The sequence below is a fragment of the Tachysurus vachellii genome, chromosome 19, assembly GCF_030014155.1.
Source record: "Tachysurus vachellii isolate PV-2020 chromosome 19, HZAU_Pvac_v1, whole genome shotgun sequence".
In the NCBI taxonomy this organism is placed as follows: Eukaryota; Metazoa; Chordata; class Actinopteri; order Siluriformes; family Bagridae; genus Tachysurus; species Tachysurus vachellii.
Window position 1 is genome coordinate 233134 of NC_083478.1, and position 21867 is coordinate 255000.

The window sequence follows — 21867 nt, forward strand, 5'->3', positions numbered from 1 at the left end:
TGTGTGTGTGTGTGTTTGCTGAGCCTCTCTTCCATTCAGGAATTCTCAGCATTCTGAAGGAAGCAGTTAAAACACCATGACAACTGTGGCCTCCAGCAGGGAAACACCACAAGGCCTCAACACCACTTCAGCTGGACTCTGATTTACACTCAATGGTTTAATTCACTCACTCATCTTCTACCACTTATCCGAACTACCTCGGGTCACGGGGAGCCTGTGCCTATCTCAGGCGTCATCGGGCATCAAGGCAGGATACACCCTGGATGGAGTGCCAACCCATCACAGGGCACACACACACACACTCTCATTCACTCACACAATCACACACTACAGACAATTTTCCAGAGATGCCAATCAACCTACCATGCATGTCTTTGGACCGGGGGAGGAAACCGGAGTACCCGGAGGAAACCCCCGAGGCACGGGGAGAACATGCAAACTCCACACACACAAGGTGGAGGTGGGAATCGAACCCCCAACCCTGGAGATGTGAGGCGAACGTGCTAACAACTAAGACACCGTGACCCCCCAATGGTTTAATGAGTTATATATTATACAGTCTCACACACACACACACACACACACACACACACACACACACACACTTATTTTATTGATTTCTAATAGTTTGTATATTAACAGTTCCTCACTCACACTAGAACCTATAGAGAACCTTTAGAGAACCCTACAACAGAACCCTCTGGTGAAGATGATGAGGAACTGAAGTCTCAGAATTAAAGTTTTACTCGGTGACAAACACGTGTTGTGTTGTGAGTGAACCAGAGTGATGTGTGTGTAGTTTCTTCTACACAAATAGGAAACTGTAACACAATTTTATCCTTTTGCTGACAAACATTTTAAGAGGAAATGATTTTTTATAATCACACATTCCAGTGTAACATGTGCTGTAATAGTGTTTCTGTAGTTTTTTATTTTTGTGTAAATCAAAATAATTTAAGTTTTTTTTTCTTAGCTGAATTGTTTAATTCTATAAAAAATAATAAATTGCTGATAAATTCCGAGTGTAATTATATTTGAGCCTGTTGTATTTTGGAGGTTTCACACTTGACTTTAAGGATAAAAAAAAAGATGAAAAAAAACCGAAAAGGATCCAAAGATCAAAGATTTTTTTAATGAACAGATTCAAAAAGCTTTTTAAAGTGTCTGTAGCGCCACCTGGTGGTCATATGAAACACACACATTACCTTCTACATGCAGATAAAGAATATAGAGATTATTGGCACATTTATTTTAGAAATATTTCCAGTAATCGGTCAATTGCATAGAGGAAGCTGATTGGCTCTGAGGCTGAATGATGTCATGAGTCCCAGTTGATCTTCAGTTAAAACCAGCTCTAGTTTTAAGCTGTGTGAGTTTGTGCACTTTAATGAAGTCAACAGAAAGAAATAAAGCTTTAAAATTTAATGCAACTTTCATCCTGTTGCAGGTTTTAAAGGAGTTATTTTAAATAAAATGCACATGTGAAATACTGACCCCAAGTCAGTGGCCTTTAAAACAGAGCAGCTTTAAGAAGTTGTGTGTGTTAGTACAGTAGTCATGGTTACGGATCGTCACTCGTTATTCCATTTTTAGGAAATTTTATAATAGATTTTAAAATAATTCACCGACACCTTGTTCATGCTTCTCTACAGTGGTAAAAACCACAATTTATTGCAAAAAAAATAAAAATAAAACACGAATAAAAGACTTTATGCTCCTCAAAGAAGCTTTAACTGCAGTGCCAAAAAAAACAGAAGAAGAAGAAACCTTATAGAAACCTTACTGAGCTCCGAGATCTGATCTCACAGGTCCAATTTCACATCTCAACACTTTCACTTAATCCATCTGTCACACTCGGGGTCCAACACCTCAGGGTCCAACACCTCGGGGTCCAAAACCTCTTAACATGCTGCATGTTGAATTTTTTTGTTTAAATAAACAGCAGGAAGAATTTTGTGTTATATTTTTCTAAAGGCTGGAAATGTAAATGTTGGTCCCTGTGCAGGTGATTCAACGAACTATGGTGTTAAAATGTGGGTTCAGTTTCAGACATCAATCATTAAACACTAAACTCATCACTTCTGCAAATCCAGACATTAAACTTTGTTGAACTTTGACGTATTTAATCAGATGAGAGATGTTCAGGTCTGAAGTCTGAGAAAAACACACACACCTAAACCTCACTGTATAGAACACTGTACCTGAAATGTTGAGGACAAGCTCCGCCCCCACCACAGGCCACACCCCTAGATTTGAAAGACTGAAAAGCTTTTAAACTTAAGCTGTTAAATAAGAGACTCCAGAGCTCAGTCATGTCCTCTAAAGTGAAAAGCTTGGATGATTCAGACTTTCATCACCGGTCAGATCAGTAAACATCAGACACTGAACACGTCCTGACTGAGCAAAGACGTCTGGGTTAAAGAGACACTGCAGATTTTTAAACTGCTGCATTAAAAGTCAGATATCTGACTAAACTCTGGGCTCCTGCACTGAACAATAATAAAACAGCCAATAAAATTAATTCCAAATAATTTCAAATAAACAAAATAAAGTTGAATAAACTCAACACAAAGCCAGAGAGAGTAATAAAGAGGAATACACACACAGAGTAAAGCTGTTGTACAACATCATGTTTTACAAACATTTAGAAACTACAAGAAAAAAAAAAACAGCCATCTTTTAATCCAGGGAAAAAAAGAGATCACGAGAGAGTCGGCTGACCCCTGGTGGTGGAACCTGGAAATACAGTGGTGAAAAACGGGAAGTGACGGAGGAGAAGTGACGCTTTCCTTCAGTTTTATTTGTCTTTATCGGATTCTGTTTTTTCTTCTTTATTTGATGCATCCAACTCGGGGGAAGTTTCTTCATACCTGTGTGTAAGAAAGAAAGAGAGAGAAAGAGAGAGAGAAAGAGAGAGAGAGAGAGAGAGAGAGAGAGAGAGAGAGAGATTGTATTGGGTGTGTTGCAGAAAAGCAGGGCAATGACGGTGATGATCTGCTTGTTGTTGCCCAGTGACCGCACTCATGTTGTGTTGTGATTGATCTTATACACATGTGCCATAGGTGCAGTATATCATGATGACACATGGATGAACAGACAGACAGACAGACAGACAGACAGACTACCTGGATGGTGCACATTAACATGGGTATCACAGGCAAGTTTATGAGCAGTAAGAAATAAACAGTGTGTGTGTGTGTGGTGTGTGTGTGTGTGTGTGTGTGATGACTCCTGATATGATCTGGATGATGTGTATGAAGCTGGAGGTTGTAAGCGTGTGTTACTGTGGTGTCTGCAGCCTTCCTGTGTGTTTAACTCCTTGCTGTAATCTTTACGAAGGTTTATAACCTGCTAATTACTAGTTAATAAACTGCAAATAATCTGCTAATAGCTTATTGCTAATTTGATTTTATTTAAATTTCACATTAAAGTTAGAGCAGAAACTTATCGATTCCACACGTCTGCAATCCGAGACAAACTCAGTGTTTGTGTTCAGATGAAGAGTCTGTGTCATTTTCTCAGGATCGAACACACACACACACACACACACACACACACACACACACACACACACACACACACACACACACACACACACACACACAGTCTGCACCACAGAATAATAATATTTACAGTCTGCACCACAGACCACGCCGACGTTTGCCCATCAGTGAACTGCTGGAGTATTTAATGAGGGGGCGTGTCTGTAGTTCATGTGGGCGTGTCCTCCTCCCAAACCCTTGCTCTAGCATTAGTGAGAGCGAGATCTCGGTACAACATGAATGTTCACCTCATCTACATCACAACCCTCGTTAAGGCCTCATGGCTTAATGACTCATGGCCTTTAGTCAGCTAGCATTACAGCACATACTAACCAGTGCGGCTCTCCTCCAGAGTGAAAGCAGGGTGTGATGGAAGCAGCTGGGACAGAGATGTCACAGATCATGGGGCGTGCGGGGGCGGGGTTTAGGGCCATACCTGGCCAGGTTAAAAGGCGGAGAGGGCGTGGTGGCGTTGGCGGCGGTGGGGGGAGGAGCTTAATGGGCTCTGCATGGAGTTGGCCAGGCTGGCGGGAGAACCAGAGACGGTGGGGAAGCGGGTAAGACGCGGGGTGTGGGGCAACACCTCATCTGTCGACTCGTAACTACGTGTCCGGGACGAACGAAAATAAAGAACAGGACAAAGAGAAAACACAGGAAAAGAGAAGAGAAAAGCAGGTCTTACAGAGAGAAAATGAGGAGCTGTGTTTATACTTTAATATAAGTGCTGAAGGGCAAAACATTCAAAGTTTTCACGCTAAAGTGAAACCACGTTTAAATCTGAATCAGACCAACAATCAGGACGGACAACCAGACGGATAATCAGACCAATAATCAGACCAATAATCAGACAACTAATGCAGCACTCGGATCAGAAGTCTTTCTCTCCCTGGATTCTTTATTCTGTTTCTGGCCACGCCCCCTTTCCCTTTAAAACCAGCTAATAATGAGCTCTCATTGGCTAAAGGGCTTTTTGTTTAGTTTGTTTTCTTTCTAACACATTTCTTCAGGAAGCAGTGATCAGTCCAGCTTTTCTTTTTCTGCTTTAAACAAACTTTTTAATGAAAATATCAAGGATCATTTCTCAGGTTTAAGGTTTAAAAAAGTTAAAACTTGTGAAAAACTGATCTGCAGATAAGAATAAGAAATAATCATAAAATGTAAAATAAGAGAGAAGACGCCTGAGCGACGCCTCCCTCCTCCCGCCGCCATGGAAACCTAACTGAGCTGTTGAGTGGTGCAAGTCTGTTGTGTCACCATGGTAACAATCACTATACCCTAGTAACCATCAGACCAGCTTCACTGTTTTATTAATGAATTTTGACCTGGCCACACCCACCACCTGGCCACACCCACCACCTGGCCACACCCACCACCTACAATGTGATGATGGAGAGATAAACAGAAGTGTTACCTGAACATCTCAGTCAGTTCCCCTTTCAACAGAGCCACCATCACTGGGAAGCCCACACACGCCGGGACCAGGTACAGCAATGCAGGCTGGGAAAATACACATTACGTCATCGGTAAACACACCTACACCTGTTGTGTGTGTGTGTTTGTGTGTGTGTGTGTGTGTGTGTCACCTGTGCATGCTTGAACGTGTGCATGACGAAGATGGTGAGGCCAAGGCCGAATATGTAGGCCAGAAAGCTGGTGTAGAAATATGTCCGTGTGTTCTTCTTCAAACTGAGATAGAAAGACAGAGTGAGTGATAAAGACTGGGCTTTTGTGTGTGGTGGTGGTGGGGGGGGGGGGGGGTGTTTAGTACAGAGAGGAAGTGAGAAACTGTACCTGACATCAAAACGAAGCAGCAGAGCAATGAAGATTCCTGAGAAAAAAAAACGACATGATTTCATCTACAGTCAGATTATCTGTCTCTCTGTCTGTCTGCCTCTCTGTCTGTCTGCCTCTCTGTCTGTCTGCCTCTCTGTCTGTCTGCCTCTCTGTCTGCCTCTCTGTCTGTCTGTCTCTCTGCCTGCCTCTCTGCCTGCCTCTCTGTCTGCCTCTCTGTCTGCCTCTCTGTCTGTCTGTCTCTCTGTTCTGAGTTCCTAGCCTGATCAGTTCTTCTTACGGAGCTTCTTCATCAATCCTGATGTTCTACCGCTGGCTGGAGTCTCGTCGCCGTCATGGTCAGCCAGTGATTCATGGGATTCTAAAAGCGTTATACAAATAAGTTGGACTGAATATTTCTCCCTCCTCTAATCCCCCCCAGTGAGGTTTAGAGCAGTTTATGAGCCGATCTCTTCACCCCAAAACACAAGGAAACTTCTGCTTGGACAGCAGCATGATCCACAATCTCCCCTGTGTCCCTTTTATACGTCTGCAGAATGGACGGCTCTGTTCACTAGGGGGCAGCGCTGAGCTGAATCACACCTGCAGGTCTGTCTGAAAACATCCCATAATTTAACATGCTGATAAATTCCTCAGTCTGCTGCTGCCCTGTACCTGGAATAACGATGTCTCCGAGTCCCAGCATGGCAAAGTTACTGGCACTCAGTCCTCTCTCCAGAAGGTCCTGAGGGAAGACCACTGCAGGAGCAGAACCACACACACACACACACACACACACACACACACACACACACACACACACACACACACACACACACACACACACACACCATCAGTGAATATGTTAATAGATGCCTGAAGTGCATTAATTCATTGAATTAATGAATTTGACTCACACTTGATTGGAGCTTCGAAGGACTTGGCGACCGTCACCATGACATTAGTGCCAAACACCTGAAACAAAAAGTGTCACAGCTCTGAACTCTGACCTGCATCAGCAGATCAAGTTAAATATCTGGACGTGTTCATGGAAGTGTTTTGTTTAACTTCTCTTACACGTGTCACACTCCTTCACCTGCTCTGGCTCTGAGCTCTCTAATTAAGGAAGTGTGAAGTGTGAGAGGAACTGACCCAGAAGATGTCGTAGACGAACAGTCCTCCGAGCAGGATGCAGCCAGTGCTCACGTTATTCAGGTGAAGCAGCTCCACTCCGTTCAGAGCGAAAGCCAAACCGAACAGATTATTAGCCACCCAGTGCTGTCAAACACACACACACACACACACACACACACACACACACACAAAGTTGTGTTAAAGAGAGCTCAGAGCTGAACCTTTCAGCAGCATCTTGCGGCCATTATGTTAAGGTTTGAGACACGACCTTCTGCAGAAGTGATCATTGAAGTGTTCACGGACTGAAGTTCTGTCACTTGATCAGAACTTTGTGAACTCAGCGCTACGTTGCTTTGTATAGATAAATATCACACGTGTGTGTGTGTGTGTGTGTGTGTGTGTGTGTGTGTGTACCTTTTTCAGGATGTACCACACTCCCACCACGCTGCTGATTCCCAAACTAATCAGGTCTTTAGTGTCAAACTCGTAGTTCACAATTTCTGAAAACAGAAGAACAAATCCATCTTTAATAAACAAACCAGCAGCAGTCCTGTGGTGTTTGTGGTGTGTTGGTGTTTGTGGTGTGTTGGTGTTTGTGGTGTGTTGGTGTTTGTGGTGTGTTGGTGTTTAAAGTCGAGTACAGCATGTTAATGTGAGCTCAGGGAAGGGGGCGGGGCTTCTGATGGTCAGATAATGGGAGGGTTTAAAACCCTATGTAACAGTCACTCACTCCTGCTCCAGGTGCTGATTTTATTACTGGGGAAGAGGTGAAGATGTTCACACACTAACATACTGCGTGTTAAAGCACAGAGCTCTGACATGAAGGTGTGCCTGGTCACGCCCACTCTGCCTGACCACGCCCACTCTGCCTGACCACGCCCACTCTGACTTTTATAATTTATTAGTTTATTTCTGAAACCTCACGATGTAGAATAAAACGACTAACACCATCATCACAATCATGATGTTTCTCTGAACAGAAAAATCACAATGTAAATCACAGAAGAAATAATCAGACTTCACCTTCTTTGTTCTCCCCGGAGCCCTGAGTGAAGAGCAGCTGGAACTGTTTATTAGGCAGATTAGCAGGAAGAAACCTGGTCATGAAGGGACTGAAACACAAACACACCACTTTCAAACAAAGACTTAAACACACACACTCTGGCGCGCGCACACACACACACTCTGGCGCGCGCACACACACACTCTGGCGCGCGCACACACACACACTCTGGCGCGCGCACACACACACACTCTGGCGCGCGCACACACACACACTCTGGCGCGCGCACACACACACTCTGGCGCGCGCACACACACACACTCTGGCGCGCGCACACACACACACTCTGGCGCGCGCACACACACACACTCTGGCGCGCGCACACACACAAACTCTGGCGCGCGCACACACACACACTCTGGCGCGCGCACACACACACACTCTGGCGCGCGCACACACACACACTCTGGCGCGCGCACACACACACACTCTGGCGCGCGCACACACACACACTCTGGCGCGCGCACACACACACACTCTGGCGCGCGCACACACACACACTCTGGCGCGCGCACACACACACACTCTGGCGCGCGCACACACACACACTCTGGCGCGCGCACACACACACACTCTGGCGCGCGCACACACACACACTCTGGCGCGCGCACACACACACACTCTGGCGCGCGCACACACACACACTCTGGCGCGCGCACACACACACACTCTGGCGCGCGCACACACACACACTCTGGCGCGCGCACACACACACACTCTGGCGCGCACACACACACACACTCTGGCGCGCACACACACACACACTCTGGCGCGCACACACACACACACACTCTCGCGCGCACACACACACACTCTGGCGCGCACACACACACACACTCTGGCGCGCACACACACACACACTCTGGCGCGCACACACACACACACTCTGGCGCGCACACACACACACTCTGGCGCGCACACACACACACACTCTGGCGCGCACACACACACACACTCTGGCGCGCACACACACACACACTCTCACCTCAATGTGTGTGACAGAGCTAAAATCCCCAGAACAAAGAAGTACATAGATAACAGTAAGTTGATGTATTCTTGGGAGAAAATCTAGAAAACAAAAACAACAATCAGCCATGAATTTATAAACACACACACATGCAAACATCCCCCCCCACACAAACGCCCCCCCACGCAGATGCCCCCCTCTCACACACATGCCCCCCCCACACACCGCCCACACACACATACGCCAATAAAGGTGACTATTGCCTCTTTTCCACCAGAAAGACCAGGGTGCTGGTTCAGAGTTGGTTCCACTGGCAAACCTTTTGCCTTGAACCGGTTTGTCTTTCCATCGGTTAGAGATCCATCACACAGAGCCGAGTGTGACGTCACTGTATACGTGTCACGTGTCCCAGCAACGTTAGCGCAGCAGCGACAAACACAAACACAACAATAGCGGATGTTGCTTTACTGTTAATGCTCATGGCTTTGTGAACCTACATTAACACCCAAACGCGGCGAATCCAACGTGTACGTGCAGCTCCATGTAATCTGTATAAACGGAGGTTGTTATCGAGAAAGTACATAACGTTATTTTATCATTAACACAGAAAAATGTTAGCCTTAGCATGTAGCTACTTACTATCATGTGTGCTGATAATTGATCATATCGCTGTAAAGTAAAAGTGTATTAAACATTAGTATACTTAAGGTACATTATCAAAGGCGCTAACAGTAGCCCTGCCCACAGGAGCTAACAGTAGCCCCGCCCACAGCCCCGCCCACAGCCCCTGACACAAGCGGTTCTTAAGTCTAGACCAGCAACGTTTTGGTGCTACTTAAGAACCACTTTTCCTGGTTCAGAGCCGGTGCTTTGGCTGTCGGAAAAGAAAGAACTGGTTCTAAATTAGGCTCCGAACCTGCACTCAAACTGCCTCGGTGGAAAAGGGGCAGTAGATGATGATGATGGTGATATTACTCACCTTGAAGAAGAGATAAAGCCCGAACAGAGTGCAGCTGGCGATGATGGGAAAACGAGCAGCATCTCTGCTAGTGATGGTCTCAGGCATGTCCGAGGAGTTCTGATGTGCGCACACGCACACACGCACACGCACACACACACAGACACACACACACAGGCACACACAGACACACACAGACACACACACACACACACAGGCACACACAGACACACACACACACACACACACAGACACACACACACACAGACACACAGACACACACACACACAGACACACACACACACAGACAGGCACACACACACACACACACACACACTTCTCATTCTTAAAAGGATATTTTGAAATATTGACATTTCATCATCTACTCAGTTTAAAATAAATGAATAAATCTGAATCTGATCAGTTAATAATTAATGATGTAACTGATTTAATATGAAGCTGCTTATAAACTGAAGGTTTTAAAAAGGAATAAAATGAAGGAAAATGTTATAAATTTAAAGTTCAGTCTTTAACTTTTAATTCAAGAGAACAGCTGTGAAAAATATCTTCATCACAATCATCATCATCATCATCATCATCATGATCATCATCACCATGAAGGTTGTGATTATAGGGATATGATGATGATGATGATGATGATGATGATGATGATGATGATGAAGGCCCACTCGCCTTGCTCTTAGAGGTGCTGACGGATCTCAGAGCTCCAAAGAAGATGGGCAGCAGCGCCATGAGCACCAGGCTGCCGTAAGCCAGCGCTGTCCCTTCGGCTGTGGCCACAAACCGAGCCGCGGTTCCGGAGTCGGTTCCGGTGTCGGTTCCGTTCGGTGCGTCCAGCGGCGAACCCTGCTGCTGCACATCAGCCATGACGGAGAGGGAAACAAAGCTGGAGCTGAACACAGAAGATTAACGACACAAACACGATTCTATCATAAGGCCACGTTTCCTAACACGGTCTCTGTCCGGAAAACTCAGCAGCTTCTCCTTCTTCACTGCGGAACAGTGGCGCCACCCAGCGGCGGGGAGGAGAAGTGCGACCTCAACCTCGATCACAGTTTTAATTCAACAGTCATTTTATTGTCATTTTAACCATAAAGCTGAGGAATAAATAAAGTTCTGAACCCTATAAAAAATAAAAGACAATCAGTTAAATAATTAACTTTAATTAGTATTTAATTGTTGAATGGGTCCAAGCCCCCGGAGCCCAGCAGAGTTTAATGCATTTGAACTACAATTCAGATGAACAGTGGAACAATAACACACTTCCTGTTTCCACACACTGATATGTTAATTGATTGCCTCACCATGGCAACACCATAGACAAAAATATATACACATGATATGTCCAAAAGTTTGTGCCCCCTGACCGTCACACTCATATGTGTTTGTTCCCCAAACTGTTCCACACACTCCGAGTCACACAGTTGTACTGAACGTCTCAGTGTGTAACTTTATAGTTTATCTTCACTGGAACTAAGATACCAAACCCTGCTCCATCATGACAATGTCACTGTGTACAAAGCAGCTCCATGAAGACATGGTGTGGAGTGAAGAACTCCAGTGTCCTGGAGACCATCTATACCTGGCGCCTTGGAGAGCCTCCTGAAGCTCAGCCAGTGTCAGCTCCCTGTCCATCTAATTTGCCACTGACTCTGAGAGCTTTGGCAGGTCCTTGAGGTGTCTCCTGGTGACAGCTCTGCACCCCTGTGCCTGCTTCTGCCAGCGGAGGCAGCTCCAGCACTACTCCAGAGTCCACTGTGAATTTTTCAGTTTCGTAGTCGTTCTCCCGGCCCGGTTTAGCCAAGCAGGGCTTCTCTGGGGTGGGTACGTCCCTAGTGGAGCTCTGGTCTGCAGTCTGAGCTTGGGGCTCACGCTCCTCAGGCCCTGGTGCAGCAGAGTTGCAGAGCTTTCCGCAGCAGGCCGAGCTGTAGCCGCAGGGGGAACGGCTCCAGCAGGCTCAGCTGTGTTCTGCCCCGGTCGCTTGGAGACACTGGGGTCACTCTGTCTTTCAGGAAAGGCACAAACAAGATGTCCTATCTGACCACATTTAAAACATTTTATGTCTGTATCAGTGGAAACGAAAATGTTGCAGTGAAAGTTCTCAATTCTGAACTCAAAGACCGCGTTTAGTTTATTGGACCTTCATTTAAAACCATAAACAGCATTCTCCTGAAAGACACCGCACTCGGGCCGCACAACACCCTCTCACCGTGCCGGCGAGTGACACTCAAACAGCTTCGTGCTCAAAGATACCATGCTGCTCATACACACTTACACACAGACACACACACACACACACACAGACACACACTCACAGACACACAGACACACACACACACTTACACACAGACACACACACACTTACACACAGACACAGACACACACACACACACACACACACACTTACACACAGACACACACTCACACACACACACACACAAACGCAGAAAAAGACTCAGAGAGAGAGAGAGAGAGAGAGAGAGAGAGAGAGAGAGAGAGAGAGAGAGAGAGAGAGAGAGACAGACAGACAGACAGACAGACAGACAGACAGACAGACAGACAGACAGAGGGCGCCAGCGAGTCAGTGTAAAAGTTTAACAGTGGTGACGGTGTAACTGTCAGGGTGAAGTGAAGAACACATGAGACACGGCTTAAAGTGAGAGGAGCAGGAGAGAGAGAGAGAGAGAGAGAGAGAGAGAGAGAGAGAGAGAGAGAGAGAGAGAGAGAGAGAATAACAGAGAGAGAGAATAACAGAGAGAGAGAGAGACAGAGAGAGAGAGAGAGAGAGAGAGAGAGAGAGAGAGAGAGAGAGAGAATAACAGAGAGAGAGAGAGAGAGAGAGAGAGAGAGAGAGAGAGAGAGAGAGAGAGAGAATAACAGAGAGAGAGAGAGAGAGAGAGAGAGAGAGAGAGAGATGGGAGACCGACGCATTTCTCCGGTAAAGAACTTCGTGGCCGGTGGATTCGGTGGCGCGTGTCTTCTGTTCACCGGACATCCGCTCGATACCATCAAGGTGAGAGAGAGACACGCACACACACGCGCGCGCACACACACACACACACACACACACACACACACACACACACACACACACACACTTGCATGTGGGACATTCCGTAAACATTTTATCCTGAGTTTCTTTCTGTAAAGTAATCAGAAGACATGAGAAATACATCACACTTATTTACACATTTTGAAGGTTTCGTTTTTTTTTCATTAAATTATTTATAATAATTTCATTCAAATCTGCAGTCCATCATCTGAGTCTAGCAGTTTTGCCTCATGGCTTCATCAGCACACACACTTCAGCCTGGGTTTCTGCTGTGTTTGAGGTTCAGTCAGCTCAGATGAGGCTTTCTGTTAGAACATCAGCAGAGTCAGGTTTGACCTTTAACCCCAGCCACATTCATGTGACAGACTGTGACAGATCTGATCTGAAGTTAAAAGGAATGGAGTTGTGTAATAGACCAAGATCTGATTAACACTGTGTTATAAAACGAACACAAACTACAGCTTACACAAGTCAGAGACTGTCCAGCTAAAATTCTACACAACCCCGAAGAGCTTTTACTGAGCATGAGCGAGCTGGGGCATGGAGGTGGGGTGTGTGTGTGTGTGTGTTTGTGTGTGTGTTTGTGTGTGGGGGGGGTTATCTGATAAGGATTTCAGTTGTCAGACGTCACCCAACTCCCTGATCCTGGAGATCACACACACACACACACACACACACACATACACACACACACACACACACACACACACACACACACACACATCGTGTTTGTGTGGTTAAACTGAATGTTGCTGAATAATATAACTAATATTATAATTGTGTGTATTTTTAGTTTTGTTTCTGTTCTTAATTAACAACTGAACTCTCTTTAATCTCTCTGTACAGTGTTAATGATCAGTGTTAATGATCAGTAATGATAATCATTATGTTGTTTTATGTGTGGTTGTGTTTTGGTCACTTTATATCGTCTCCAAACCGTCTTCCTGAAGCAATACTTCTTATCAGCTGTAGCATGTGTGCTGTGTGTTTGTGAGCTCATGTCTTATCAGTGTGTTCAGTGTGATCAGTGTGTTCAGTGTGTTCAGTGTGATCAGTGTGTTCAGTGTGTTCAGTGTGTTCAGTGTGTTCAGTGTGATCAGTGTGTTCAGTGTGTTCAGTGTGATCGAGCTCTTTTTGCTCCACTGACACTTCAATAACCACACATAACTGAATGTCTAGAACTGTGTGTGTGTGTTCATCTTCACACAGGTTATCCTTCAGACGCAGCCCAAAGCTTCACGTTCTCAGGATGTTCTGTACACAGGAACACTCGACTGCTTCCGGAAAACTTTGTCCAGAGAGGTTCCACTGTGTTATTCATGACTTTACATTAATCATTTTGTGTGTAATTACAAATAGCTTATTGTACTGTTCGTCTTCTTCTTCTTCTTCTTCTCCTTTTTCTCCTCCTTCTTCTTCTTCTTCTTCTTCTCCTTCTTCTTCTCATTCTTCTTCTTCTTCTTCTTCTCCTCCTTTTTCTCCTCCTTCTTCTTCTTCTTCTTCTTCTTCTTCTTCTCCTTTTTCTCCTTCTTCTTCTTCTTCTTCTTCTTCTTCTTCTTCTTCTTCTTCTCCTTTTTCTCCTCCTTCTTCTTCTTCTTCTTCTCCTTCTTCTTCTTCTTCTTCTTCTTCTCCTTTTTCTCCTCCTTCTTCTTCTTCTTCTTCTTCTCCTTTTTCTCCTCCTCCTTCTTCTTCTTCTTCTTCTTCTTCTTCTTCTTCTTCTTCTTCTTCTTCTCCTTCTTCTTCTTCTTCTTCTTCTTCTTCTTCTTCTTCTTCTTCTTCTTCTTCCTCTTCTTCTTCTTCTTCTTCTTCTCCTTCTTCTTCTTCTTCTTCTTCTTCTTCTTCTTCTCCTCCTTCTTCTTCTTCTTCTTCTTCTTCTCCTTTTTCTCCTCCTCCTTCTTCTTCTTCTCCTTCTCCTTCTTCTTCTTCTTCTCCTTCTCCTTCTTCTTCTCCTTCTTCTTCCTCTTCTTCTTCTTCTTCTTCTTCTTCTTCTTCTTCTTCTTCTTCTTCTTCTTCCTCTTCTTCTTCTTCTTCTTCTTCTTCTTCTTCTTCTTCTTCTTCTTCCTCTTCTTCTTCTTCTTCTCCTCCTCCTTCTTCTTCCTCTTCTTCTTTTTCTTCTCCTTCTTCTTCTTCCTCCTCTTCTTCTTCCTCTTCTTCCTCTTCTTCTTCTTCTTCCTCTTCTTCTTCCTCTTCCTCTCCTTCTTCTTCTTCCTCTTCTTAGCTCACTAGTGAGCTTAAACTCTAGATGTCAGACCGAGTTTCATGACTGAAGTGTCCAGCTGACACCAACACAACAATGCAGGTTAATTTAACACACTGAAGAACCCAAAACTAAACCTGAACTGGATTCAGTCAGTATATCTTACTGTAAATACCTGTATACTTTATAAAGTACCACCAAATACTAACATCATAAATAGAGTTGAAGAATAACATCAAACTCTTCACTCAGGTTAAAGTAAAGATAGAAAAACTCTTCATTTCATTTACAGTAACAAAAAAATGACAAAAGTAAGAACAGTTTTAGTTCTCACATTAGCTAAAGCTAACCAACAAGCGCTAACACCAGCTTTATTCCTAATCTCCAAAAACTCCTCAGCTGTCTAATTTCTGTGGAATCTGATAAATACTCAGGGAGGCAGTGAACAGATAAGACTGAGGCTTTTAGCTTTTTAAATGTAGATCTGAGTTAATTCTAATAAATTGTCTCAGTTTTAGCGAGGTTTAGGTGTGCAGTGTGATGTTAATGTTCATGAACCTGTGGGTTTTCTACACCGCGGTGTCAGAGGATCATCATCACTCTCTCTTCCTCTCCTCCTCTGGTTCTCCATGTCGTAGGGAGTGTGGGGTCTGTATAAAGGGATGGGAGCGCCGCTGGCCGGAGTGGCTCCGATGATGGCCATCAGCTTCTTTGGATTTGGACTCGGGAAGCAGCTGCTCCAAAGCGACCCGTCCGTCCCAATCACGTCAGTATAAAGAGACACTCAGTGGAGACGGAGAACATGAGGAGGAGAACATAGGCGTGGAGACGAGCCAGGAGACAGAGCTCTGTATAATAGATAAAATCCAGGAAGAATTGAATTTTTAAGAGCATCTGGTCTTTAAATGTTCATCTTTTTGTCTTAATACAAATCCTTTGTTTTAAAAAAGATAAAAAACGCTGCGATGTGAAATAAACAGATGAAAAAGATTTACTGGCTACATGCTGATGTTTGTGTTACTCTTTAGAAAACTACACACTCACAAGAAAAAGCAGTGGTGTGGTCACTTTGTGTGTTTACTCTCTAACATCTGGAAGAAAATATTTAATTGCACAAGCTTTAACTTCACTTCTGACTTTCAGACCCACACACACCTTCATGGCTGGAATGTTAGCCGGAGGTTTCACTACAGTCATAGTAGCTCCAGGAGAGAGGATCAAGTGTCTGCTACAGGTAAGAACACACACACTCACACTCCACACTCACACTCCTCCACCCTCACACTCCTCCACACTCACACTCCTCCACACTCACACTCCACACCCACACTCCACACCCACACACCTCCACACTCACACTCCACACTCACACTCCACACCCACACTCCACACCCACACTCCTCCACACTCACACACCTCCACACTCACACTCCACACTCACACACCTCCACACTCACACTCCACACCCACACTCCTCCACACTCACACACCTCCACACTCACACACCTCCACACTCACACTCCACACTCACACACCTCCACACTCACACTCCACACTCACACACCTCCACACTCACACTCCACACTCACACACCTCCACACTCACACTCCTCCACACTCACACTCCTCCACACTCACACACCTCCACACTCACACACCTCCACACTCACACACCTCCACACTCACACTCCTCCACACTCACACTCCTCCACACTCACACACCTCCACACTCAAACCTCTCGCGGCTTCACCTGGTCACTGCATGGTCCTAATATTAGTTATGACTGTGTTCTGTGTTTAGATTGGATAGATGATGCTGTTGGTTGTGTGTGTGTGTGTGTGTGTGTGTGTGTGTGTGTGTGTGTGTGTGTGTGTGTGTGTGTGTTTTAGGTGCAGTCCATTAGCGGTCAGCTACAATATTCCGGACCAATAGACTGTGCAGTGAAACTGTATAAACAGCAGGGAATCTGCAGTGTGTATAAGGGAACTGTCCTCACTCTTATCAGAGGTGTGTGTGTGTGTGTGTGTGTGTGTGTGTGTGTGTGTGTGTGTGTGTGGGAGTGTGTGTATTATATATACTGTACTGAGCAGTGTATATAATAATTAATAAAGAAAGTTGTACTGTATGATTATGGAGTCACGTCATGTGACTTCTCTCATGTTCTTCTGTTCTTCAGATGTTCCTTCTACTGGTCTTTACTATTTAACATATGAAAGCCTCAAACACATCCTCACTCCTGAGGGCCAGAGGTAATCATCACACCTAGTGATCTCTGGAAGAACAGGATTTATCACCACTCACTTTTTTAACCCTAACATCTTCCCTCACACACACACACACACACACACACACACACACACACACACACACACACACACACACAGTGTGGACTGCCTCAGCACTTTGAGGATTCTTCTGGCTGGAGGAACTGCTGGAATCGTGAACTGGGCCGTCGCTCTTCCACCTGATGTCCTCAAGTCCAAATTTCAGACAGGTGACTTATAATAACAGCTACTTTAGTTACCATAGGAACAGGGAGGAACTTTCTGTTCAGTGAGATTATTATAAAAGCTCTTTATCTCACAATGAGCTGCAGTTCTGTGGCGGTGAAGCTGATGGCTGTGTTTGAGTCGAACACTTTAAAGTCCTCAGATTAGTGGTTTATAATCCAGGATTATGTGAAAGATCTTCTGCTTTTATCTGAAATAAAGTGATGATGATGATGATGATGATGATGATGATCTCACTGCTACAATGAAGTCAGTGGTGTGTGTGTGCATGTGTATGTGTGTATGACGTGTGTCTGTTATGTGTGTGTGAGTGTGTGTATGTATGTATGTATGTATGTATGTATGTGTGTGACCCGTGTGTGATGTGTGTTATGTGTGTGTGTAACTTGCGTGTGTGTGTATTATGTGTGTCTGTTGTGTTTATTAGGTGTGTGTGATGTGTGTGTGTGACTTGCGTGTGTGTGTATTATGTGTGTCTGTTGTGTTTATTAGGTGTGTGTGATGTGTGTGTGTGACTTGCGTGTGTGTGTGTGCTGTGGGATGTGGTAGCTCAGTGGTTAAGGTGTTGGGCTACTGATTGGAAGGTCATGGGTTCGAACCCCAGGTCCACCAAGCTGCCACTGCTGGGCTCCTGAGCAAGGCCCTTAACCCTCAGTTGCTCAGTTGTAAGTCACTCTGGATAAGGGTGTCTGCTAAATGATTTAAATGTAAATGTAAAGGATGTGTGTGTGAGATGTGTGTGTGATGTGTGTGATGTGTGTATTATGTGTGTGTGATGTGTGTATTACGTGTGTATTATGTGTGTGTGATGTGTGCGTGTGATGTGTGTATTATGTGTGTGTGATGTGTGTGTGATGTATGTATTATGTGTGTGATGTGTGTATTATTTGTGTGTGATGTGTGTGTGTGATGTGTGTATTACATGTGTATTATGTGTGTGTGATATGTGTGTGTGTGATGTGTGTGTTATGTGTGTATTATTTGCGTGTGATATGTGTGTTTGATGTGTGTATTATGTGTGTGTGATGTGTGTATTATGTGTGTATTATGTGTGTTATTTGTGTGCTGTGTGTGACGTGTGTATTACGTTTGTGTGATGTGTGTGTGATGTGTGTGTGTGATGTGTGTGATGTGTGTATTATGTGTGTGTGTGATGTGTGTGTGATGTGTGTATTATGTGTGTGATGTGTGTATTATGTGTGTGTGTGATGTGTGTGATGTGTGTGTGTGATGTGTGTGTGATGTGTGTATTATGTGTGTGTGTGATGTGTGTGTGATGTGTGTATTATGTGTGTGTGATGTGTGTGTGATGTGTGTGTGATGAGGGTATTATGTGTGTGTGATGTGTGTGTGATGTGTGTATTATGTGTGTGATGTGTGTGTGATGTATGTATTATGTGTGTGTGATGTGTGTATTATTTGTGTATTATGTGTGTATTATGTATGTGTGTGATGTGTGTATTATGTGTGTATGTGATGTGTGTGTGATGTGTGTGTGTGTGATGTGTGTGTGATGTGTGTATTATGTGTGTGATGTGTGTGTGATGTATGTATTATGTGTGTGTGATGTGTGTATTATTTGTGTATTATGTGTGTATTATGTGTGTGTGTGATGTGTGTATTATGTGTGTATGTGATGTGTGTGTGATGTGTGTGTGTGTGATGTGTGTGTGTGTGATGTGTGTATTATGTGTGTGTGATGTGTGTGTGATGTATGTATTATGTGTGTGTGATGTGTGTATTATTTGTGTGTGATGTGTGTGTGTGATGTGTGTATTACATGTGTATTATGTGTGTGATATGTGTGTGTGTGATGTGTGTGTTATGTGTGTGATGTGTGTATTATTTGCGTGTGACATGTGTGTGTGATGTGTGTATTATGTGTGAATTATGTGTGTGTGTGATGTGTGTATTATGTGTGTTATTTGTGTGCTGTGTGTGATGTGTGTATTATTTCTGTGTGATGTGTGTATTATGTGTGCATTATGTGTGTGATGTGTGTATTATGTGTGTATGTGATGTGTGTGTGATGTGTGTGATGTGTGTGTGTGATGTGTGTATTACATGTGTATTATGTGTGTGATATGTGTGTGTGTGATGTGTGTATTATGTGTGTGTGATGTGTGTGTGTGATGTGTGTATTATGTGTGTGTTTAGCTGCTGATGGACGTTACTCAGGTTTAGCGGATGTTTTGCGAACGCTGCTGAGAGAAGAAGGAGCTCGAGCTCTGTATAAAGGCCTGAGTGCCGTCATGCTGAGAGCGTTTCCTGCTAATGCGGTGTGTGTTACTGTATCTCTCTCTCTCTCTCTCTCTCTTCCTCTCTCTCTCTCTCACACACACACACACACACACACACACACACACACACACACACAACATTGCCTTTTTAATAATTCATCATATCATGTATTCTGTAAGACACTTAAACACCCCGAGCTCATAATCAGCTTGTTCCTGGTGTTTGGTGTTTGTTTTCATCTACAGTGTTTATTGGTTTGTCTCACTTTGTGTTTTTCGCTTCTCAGGCGTGTTTTTTGGGCTTTGAAGTGGCTCTGAAGTCTTTAAACTGGCTCATTCCTACCTGGTGACCTCTACATGACCCCACACTCAGGAGGAAATCCCACCTTGCTCAGAAGCGATCAAAGCTGGATTTATTTCTACATTTTAAAGGGAAAATTTCTCTTTAAACCTGGAACTCATAATTCACCTTCTGCTCTGTCAGTAAGAGTTTATAGTAATAAATTATTTATTTTTCATTTAATTATCTTGTGTTGTTTGTAGCACAATCTTACACATCACCATCCGATGCTGTCTGGCTACATTCACTCCTACCACCACTTTGCAGTCACTAATTTCTCTCAGATTTCCTCGTCTATATAGACTGTAGTCTACCTGCGTACTCCTACCTCCACTCTTATATGTAACTCTATGTTCCTCTCTCTTCTGGAAATGTGTTAACTACAGCCATTTCCATCTGCTTTGCCGAGTCCACCACCATCTGTCCTTCTAGGTTCCTTTCCTTAACACCAAACCTGTCCATCACCTCTGTTTCTCTCACGAACATTCAATTCAATTCAATTTATTTGCATAGCACTTTTAACAATTCCCATTGTCTTAAAGCAGCTTTACAGAATTGTGGAAACAGAAGAGAAAAAAAAAGAAACAAATATATAATAACACACACACACACACACACACACACACACACACACAGTGGTGGAGAGGAAACACGCAGCATGGTTGAGGAATATGATGTGATTGTTTTAGGAACTGGACTCACGGTAAGAATAGGACATGTTCACTCGATCTCTTTATTCCAACGTCGCGTCTGAAATAGAAAAAGAACTCAAATTACAGAATAATAACTAAATCACAGTTTATATAATCCGTCTTTTTGCAGATAAAACTGATACATGATCTCTCTCTCCACACAGATATTATTATTATTATTATTATTATTCGCCGGGTGAATGCACTTTCTTATATAACTTAATACCTCACCTTATTATAAAAATACCTCAAAGCCCTCATCACTCCTCACACTGCACCTCACACCCTCAGATCTACAGCACTGCTCCACTGGTCCCACCATCTCTCAGGGTAAGAGGTAAGTTTACTACAAGACTCTTCTCTGTTCTGCACCAAGGTGGTGGGATGAACTTCCCCTAGAGGTCCGGACAGCTGAGTCACTGGATATTTTCATACGGTGGTTAAAGACCTACTTATTCAGGAAACTTATCCTTATCTTTTGCATTTATTTAAAAAATAATAAATAAATAAAGAAACTGACACTTTATTGTAACTTTGAACAATGTTTTAAACTCATGGTATCTTAAGTATGTAACCTAGTGCATTAATGCATCTAATGTTAGAGATTTAAGCACTTGTGTACGTCGCTCTGGATAAGGGCGTCTGTCACATGCTGTAAATGTAAATGTGTGTGTGTGTGTGTGTGTGTGTGTGTGTGTGTGTGTGTGTGTGTGTGTGTGTGTGTGAATCACATCAAACCTCAAACCAGCTGATAAATTAAACAGTTGAACCGCCAGAGGGCGACAAAGAAAACTATTACAGACAATTATTAATCGTTTATTCCACAAATGTTTGAACATGTGAGTAAACCTTCAGGTTTGGTTTGTGTGATATTATTTCTATTTTGAACTGCATTTTAAGCTAAATATCAGAGGTTATTTTTTTATTTATTTTATATTCTCATGTTCATCTTTATTAAAATCTTCTGTAAACTAAATCTGTGAAAAAAGAACATTATAGTTAACCATAATCAGGAGAATCAGGAGATTTGATGAACTCAGCTTCAGTGTGGTGTGAATCAGAGTGTGAACTGAACACAGATAATGTGCATAATTCAACTGTATTAATCTTCATCACATTACAAGTTACACCAATAAATGCCCCGCACTCTTCAGTGATATCAAATAAAGGTCCCAGTGCCACATTCCTGCTGTACCTGAGTGATTAAATCATGTTTTATTCATGATGTCATTGTGTTAATGACAGTGTTTATTTACTACAACAGTAAATTAGTGATGGTTTTTAATTGTGAATCTGAGTGAGATGTGAGTGCAAATCAGTGCAGAAGATGAAAATATATTGAATTATTTATTCAGTCATTTATCTAATTTGCTCTCACGTG

The 21867-nt window shown here is 43.7% G+C and overlaps 2 protein-coding genes across 4 annotated transcripts; one reads left to right on the forward strand and one right to left on the reverse strand.

The window, feature by feature from the left end:
- Positions 1-1632: 1632 nt before the first annotated feature.
- Positions 1633-10452, reverse strand: hm13 (histocompatibility (minor) 13). 2 transcript variants are annotated; one of them, XM_060894083.1, is made up of 12 exons: positions 10128-10452; positions 9456-9554; positions 8495-8577; positions 7470-7558; positions 6861-6946; positions 6465-6590; positions 6230-6287; positions 5988-6071; positions 5334-5370; positions 5126-5228; positions 4954-5039; positions 1633-2870 (listed from the first exon to the last, which is right to left on the reverse strand). In XM_060894083.1, the coding sequence occupies exons 1-12, from the start codon at positions 10320-10322 to the stop codon at positions 2798-2800; spliced, it is 1119 nt and encodes a 372-aa protein (XP_060750066.1). In that variant the 5' UTR covers positions 10323-10452; the 3' UTR covers positions 1633-2797. The 2 variants fall into 2 exon arrangements, with proteins under 2 accessions (XP_060750066.1, XP_060750068.1); XM_060894085.1 differs by lacking the exon at positions 1633-2870 and adding an exon at positions 3968-4144.
- A 1682-nt stretch (positions 10453-12134) lies between these two features.
- Positions 12135-19977, forward strand: si:dkey-150i13.2 (mitochondrial carnitine/acylcarnitine carrier protein). 2 transcript variants are annotated; one of them, XM_060894810.1, is made up of 9 exons: positions 12135-12468; positions 13729-13809; positions 15343-15470; positions 15848-15938; positions 16594-16711; positions 16881-16953; positions 17089-17198; positions 19372-19493; positions 19742-19977. In XM_060894810.1, exons 1-9 carry the CDS (start codon positions 12370-12372, stop codon positions 19802-19804), a joined length of 885 nt encoding a protein of 294 aa, XP_060750793.1. In that variant the 5' UTR covers positions 12135-12369; the 3' UTR covers positions 19805-19977. The 2 variants fall into 2 exon arrangements, with proteins under 2 accessions (XP_060750793.1, XP_060750792.1); XM_060894809.1 differs by having other exon boundaries at positions 12146-12468; positions 13717-13809.
- Positions 19978-21867: the final 1890 nt, after the last annotated feature.

Excerpts from the sequence above, each read along its gene's own strand:
- si:dkey-150i13.2 (XM_060894809.1), top strand. The coding sequence starts at position 12,370 with ATGGGAGACCGACGCATTTCTCCGGTAAAGAACTTCGTGGCCGGTGGA. Across the intron at positions 17,199-19,371 it reads CAAGTCCAAATTTCAGACAG|CTGCTGATGGACGTTACTCA; the intron begins GTGACTTATAAT and ends GTGTGTGTTTAG. Across the intron at positions 19,494-19,741 it reads GAGCGTTTCCTGCTAATGCG|GCGTGTTTTTTGGGCTTTGA; the intron begins GTGTGTGTTACT and ends TTCGCTTCTCAG.
- hm13 (XM_060894085.1), bottom strand. The coding sequence starts at position 10,322 with ATGGCTGATGTGCAGCAGCAGGGTTCGCCGCTGGACGCACCGAACGGA. Across the intron at positions 6,591-6,860 it reads TGTGGTACATCCTGAAAAAG|CACTGGGTGGCTAATAATCT; the intron begins GTACACACACAC and ends TGTGTTTGACAG. Across the intron at positions 5,229-5,333 it reads CTGCTTCGTTTTGATGTCAG|TTTGAAGAAGAACACACGGA; the intron begins GTACAGTTTCTC and ends TTTCTATCTCAG.